Genomic DNA, 6,083 nt, shown 5'->3' with positions numbered 1-6,083 from the left:
TACCATGGGTGCAGCAGGCGCAATGATATTACGCAGTGCCTGAAAATAGGCTAACTTCCATCAACATGACCAACTACACAAACTTAGTGCCGGTCATGTTGGAAGTTACCTAGCTGGGGACTATTTTCAGGCGCTGCATAATATCATACCTAACCTAATAACCCTAATACCTAACCCCCAAACAATGTATTTTTGGCCATTGCTACAAATATACCCGTGTGACTTATGACTGGTTTTGTGGTCCAGGGTCACAAATATGTCAAACCAAATCAACTAAGTTTGTTATATATGGATGGAATGCTGATTTTTAATTTCATATTAAAGTTTGAAGAAGCATTTCCTAACGGGAAGGGTCTGTGTCTTTTTCAGTGCGAAGAACTGGCTCAGTGATTTGGTTCATATTACATGCTACAGAATATGTGCCAGAGCCCTGTCTGCTACCATCCGCTATCATAATAAGTGAGTCAGTGCTTCTTTTTTTATCCCAGTCTTTCCAGGCATACATCAAATGTCATTAATTGTGGGGGGGAAAAAAAATTATATATATATATAAATTTTTTTTGTATATATATGTATATATATATTATATATCTGTTTTGGCATTTTGCATATCCTTTGCAGCACTTTACCAATTGTTTTGGGTGCTTGAAGGTAAAACATGCCTAAAAGTTATGTGGGTCTTTGTAAACCACGAATTCCAAACTGTATTTTGCCAACCAAATGAATAAAACAAGCTAAAGAATGACTGAAGTAGATACAAGCAATTCAGTGACAAGATGAAGAAGTAAGATGTGCTAGAAATTATGATGGCTTGCAATGTATTTGCTAAAACTGAGATGGGGACGGGGCCATTATTATGTCTCATTGTCATTCTCGGCCCATGCACACACCTCTTTCTTTTGAACACTCGCTAATATAGTCAAATGACCGCTGTTTCTTATATTTGTCTCATGGGATGCATAACAGAGAGAATCGGCCAAAAAAAGGAGGTATCTGTGTTGCCAACCACACCTCCCCGATTGACATTGTCATTCTGGCGAATGATGGATGTTATGCTATGGTGAGTCTCGCTGACTATATCAGCTGTGTGACATTGTGTGTCTGTAGAAGGTCTCAGGTGTCTTTAACTCAATTTCATTCTCCTCAGGTAGGTCAAGTTCATGGAGGCCTCATGGGGGTCATCCAGAGGTCAATGGTGAGGTCCTGTCCCCATGTGTGGTTTGAGAGATCTGAGATGAAAGATCGCCATGCGGCTGCCAAAAGGTGACAAAGTGTGTGTTGATCAGTCTTGTGGAGTATAACATGTCCTTGCTTAGGACATAAAGCCTCAATTTAGCTTTTTCCACAGGTTGAAAGACCATATTGCTGATAAAACTAAGCTGCCAATCCTGATCTTCCCAGAGGGTAAAAGTTATATTCATGTGATTGTGTCCTTATGCAAGTCTCTAGTAATGCGATAATTATGCAGTATCAATCTACTGTAAAATAAAGTATAAATATGGAAGCTTGTTTCTGCCGTAGAATAAAAAAAATCTTTTTTTCTCACAATATAAACTCAGAAAATGCAAGATATAAACTTGCAGTTATGAGAAAAAAATATTACCTTTTTGATTCTTTATTCCATGGCAGAAAAAAAAACTGAACAAAAAAAAATGCAGAATTGTGAGATGAAAAAAAAAAACCAGGATTGTGAGATGTAAACTCAGAATTCCATGAAAAATTTCAGAATTGCAAGATTTAAACTCATAATTGCAAGTTTATAACTTGCGATTCTGAGGAAAAAAGTCAGAATTGTGAGCTGTAAACTTCCGTAAAATGCTGTAAAATTCAGAGAAAATTTAAAAAAAATTAATTCTGTGGTGGAAACAAGCTTTCATATATAAGTATAAATCATAATAGACATATTTAATTTATATAAATATTACACATATTTATTTGAATAAATCTCTGTCATTTGTTATCCTATTCTTTATGGTCTGTCTTTGTGTTTATTGTAGGAACTTGCATTAATAATACGTCAGTCATGATGTTCAAGAAGGGAAGCTTTGAAATCGGTGGAACTATATACCCAGTAGCAATCAAGGTATCGAGTACCAACAACCCAGTGTTTTCCTACAGCAGTATTACGGTTACCCTCTGAAATGGAAACACCTCATTTACTTCTCTCTTGCAGTATGACCCTCAGTTTGGAGATGCCTTCTGGAACAGTGCCAAGTACAACATGGTGAGCTACATCCTCAGAATGATGACAAGCTGGGCCATTGTGTGTAACGTGTGGTACCTCCTACCTATGACTCGACAGGTAAGCAGGAATTTCCATCTATTTATCCATTCTCTAAAACTGCTTGTCCTGTTTAAGGTCACAGGGAAGCTGGAGCTTAAGCAGAAACATGAATTAGGGTAATTTTTGATATTCGAGGAAAACAGTAAAAAATATATATGTGTGTGTTTTATACATGGGAACCCCTTCAATTCTGTTAAAAAGCATCCCAGAATTAGGCCTGGCGCAATAATCAATATATCGACTTATCGCGCAAATTTATGTACATGACCTCAATCATTTTCCCCACTTCCATTTGTGTTACTACTTAGTTTTACTGACTTTGTTGAGAAATTTAGGTGTTTCTAAACTTTTGACTGGTAGAGCCTTCCCGTCTTTTTATTGTATCTGTATATCTGAATATGTGTTTTGTAGGATGGAGAGGATGCTGTTCACTTTGCTAACAGAGTGAAATCAGCCATAGCACAGCAGGGAGGTCTGGTGGATTTGTCCTGGTAAGTATGCAGACAATCCTACACAACATATTACAACCAAATGTTAGTATAAAAAAAATGTTTTTTTTTTTTTTACATTTACCATAAATATTCAAAACATATATATTTTTTATGACTTCAGTATTTTTTATGATAATTATGATAATTATTTGTTATTTTCTACTCTGAAAAAACCCCCAATTATGATTAAATATGTACTGTAAACATGCATTAAATAATTAAATGTCTGTAGAATGCCTATAGAATGTATATTTATAGTGCATGACAAAAATGATGGCCAATATAATCTTGGCATGACCAAATATTGGCCTTGCTAATATGAGTCTTTCACAAATTTTTAATATTCACAAAGTATAATTGTGTTGCAGGGATGGTGGACTGAAGAGGGAAAAGGTGAAAGAATCATTTAAGGAGGAGCAGCAGAAGATGTACAGCAGTATGATCGTAGGCTTAGACTGTCATGAAGCCTCTGAAGGTCCCGTGTAAATTTCATCTCACACTATTTATGAACTTGATCTGAAAGTATGAAACACTTCTAGCTCAGCCACCAGACACAATCATTCAGCATCCATCGGCACAGTGCGATGCTGCACCTTTTGATTCAGCTATATTTTTCTTAACTGGAAAATGTTTTCTTGAGATCTCAACTTGTAATTCTTTGGGCGTGTTTTTAAATGTGTACATAAATCTTTAAAATAGTGATGATATATTGTTACATGACTTAGTGAAACACTTGGTTTAGTTTTTTCGCTTTGTTCTCAATCGTTGTTGGGAGTTGGTATGCCTAGTTGCCTTTACAATACACTGTATAAATTTGCATGTTAAAATATTCACTTTGTGCATCTTCATATTGTATTCCTGTTACATGATTTCTTAAAGATCCTAAAGCTGCACACACTTTTCTCAGGTCCAGTGAGCTGTTCTTGTGTGGACACTAGATGTCACTCTTACCAAAAAAAATAAAATTCGAGCCACATCAGACAGCTCACTATCATGATTGCCTTTCCTAATAAAATAATGAAATTAAATATTCATCTCTCAAAGAATCAGTCATTTTATTTAACATGATATTTAGCAGTCCTATAACAAAATCACTCCTATTCTCAAAGTACACAGCGTGAGCAAAACCAGTGTAGAATGTAAATATACAACAATTACATTAAGCCTTTTCAGCCCTCTGTGAAAAGGCAAATCTGTCTCCCTTGTGTCAATTAGTGATGGGTGATGCACAAAGCACCATTGAACTCTTGATTGTAGGAGCACCAGCTCATTTTACTTAGAGCTCCACTGAAACGCCTGCCATTATAAAGTCATTAGGCGCTAAGATTTCGCTGCAGAAAGTGGACAGAAAGTTTCCCAGCACAGGAAAAGGAGAGGGTGAAGTCACGGTAAATTCAAAGAGGGGACAGTGAGCAATATGTGCTTGCTGCGATGGCAGTTTAATAAAGAAAGCATAGAGTGTGAAATAGAACATAGTTATTCTCTGGCACAGAGGGCTGGAGCAGGCTTAGCTTTCTCTCTTTCTCTCTGACTCATCCCCAGACGATCCTCCAGCCCCCGTGAAAGGCAGCAGCGGGCTTTAATAACAGTCCTGCAACTTAAATTGCTTGAACAGAAATGTTTGTTCTCCCCTAACAGGATTGTAAATTATTAATCGGATCTGAAGCCGATTTTATAACCTGATTGTTGAGGTGGGATTCTCCACGAGCAGTGCTCTGGCACACCATTTACTGTGATGTATGTGTCTGCACATCTTTATATCCAATTTAATGTGATTCGGATAGATTTCAAAGCGACATCATAAAACGCATGGAAGTGACCCCGGCAGAGCCTCGAATGTAGACTCCGTGCGTCTCGGTATTTTGATTCGATTTTCCCGATTTCTGTTTTTACCCAGATGTGATCTATACAAATGTAATGCCAGTACACTCAGTAAATATGAATAAATCTCTAAATTAGATAATTTTCCTGGAGAATGTAGTTCAAGCTGGACATCATTTTAAATCACAGTTTGCCTGGAACTGACTGGCTTACCTAATCAGAAGGGTAAATGACCTCGCTTCTGCCGAGGACCTGCCATTAGTTAGAGCCGAATGTTTTTTAAATACATTGTTCTACCATCGTTTCTGTGACTCGAGTGGACCTCCTACTCTAATGCATGAGATCTTGAGGTACAATACGTCTCTGAGGAAAAAATCAATAGGGGAATATTGGAAGAAGTCTCTGCAGACTCTCTTTTCTCGAAAAGCTCGGCACCTCACAAGAAGTTTTAGTGCTTGAATATGCTCAAATACAACTCTATTAAATAAAGTCAGTTTTAAGATAAAACCTGGATAAAACATTACACATGATTGGAAAGCATCTGCTGATTTATAGTGGTTGGTTGCTTACTGCTCTCTTTGCATTTTAATTCAATCATTTACCTTAGACAATTTAATTACCTTAAATTGTTGTTTTAATGATGATCACGTCATATTTTGTTTATTTGAGCATGCAGCGCACTTCACGATTGATGCTTCTTTGCTTGTTTCCAGCCAGACCTGACTGAAAAAAATGAATTAACGAAAACATATACGGTCTAAATCAAAGAGCTGACGGGGTGTCTGAGGAGAGGAAAAATAATACAAAGAAATAAGTGTGCTCTGCTTTTGTCGTGGTCTTAGACATGTCCTCTCCTGGACCATAGCTGGAACCAAAGGATGTGCATGATGAATATATATATATATATATATACATATATAATGAATAAATAAAAAAATATATAACAATATAGTAATAGCCTATATATAGATTTCATTAACTTTAAAATCAAGGTAACATGTTCTTCAACAGGTGGGTTAATATGCGGTTGATCAGTCCACCAGATGTCAATATGCTCGTAATGTTTCATCAACACTATCGAATGTATATTAGCAGGATACAAGAAGAGAAATCATATGCCCAACTCATTTGCAATTCTACCTGATTAACATACCTTAATGAAACAGGCTATAATTGGACCGCATTGATTTTCCCCCCCTCTTTTTGATTGAGCTAAAATGGAGTCTGAACTTCTTTTAGTCTGAGCGCTGATTGATCTGCGGCGAGATTCAAGACTATTCAGTTTGAAAAATAATTATGTTCTAATAATCAGCTGAAATTTTGATACAGTATTGTTGCTTAAGTTGAATCTTTTAATTCAGGTGTATTCATAAGCTTCATATATAGCATAGAATCCAGGATTATAGTGAACTAAAACTGAAACTAATACGAAATCCATAAAAAAAAAATTGTTATTTTAAATAAAACATGTTAACTGAAAAAAAAAA

At 36.3% G+C, this 6,083-nt stretch overlaps 1 protein-coding gene across 1 annotated transcript in view; it reads left to right on the top strand.

Annotated features, from left to right (window-relative positions):
• The window catches only part of LOC107722810 (glycerol-3-phosphate acyltransferase 3), a 6,993-nt gene extending 3,188 nt beyond the window's left edge, over positions 1–3,805 (top strand). Inside the window, exons 6-13 of the mRNA XM_016531287.1 lie at positions 370–459; positions 967–1,060; positions 1,148–1,263; positions 1,349–1,404; positions 1,998–2,083; positions 2,174–2,302; positions 2,696–2,775; positions 3,144–3,805. Of these exons, the coding sequence (XP_016386773.1) occupies positions 370–459; positions 967–1,060; positions 1,148–1,263; positions 1,349–1,404; positions 1,998–2,083; positions 2,174–2,302; positions 2,696–2,775; positions 3,144–3,261 (769 nt within the window). The 3' untranslated portion in view covers positions 3,262–3,805. The remainder of the gene's footprint in view (positions 1–369; positions 460–966; positions 1,061–1,147; positions 1,264–1,348; positions 1,405–1,997; positions 2,084–2,173; positions 2,303–2,695; positions 2,776–3,143) is intronic.
• Positions 3,806–6,083: the final 2,278 nt, after the last annotated feature.

This window comes from Sinocyclocheilus rhinocerous, unplaced genomic scaffold, assembly GCF_001515625.1.
Source record: "Sinocyclocheilus rhinocerous isolate Xijiao unplaced genomic scaffold, SAMN03320098_v1.1 scaffold1055, whole genome shotgun sequence".
In the NCBI taxonomy this organism is placed as follows: domain Eukaryota; kingdom Metazoa; phylum Chordata; class Actinopteri; order Cypriniformes; family Cyprinidae; genus Sinocyclocheilus; species Sinocyclocheilus rhinocerous.
This window is presented reverse-complemented; position numbering and strand designations above follow the sequence as displayed.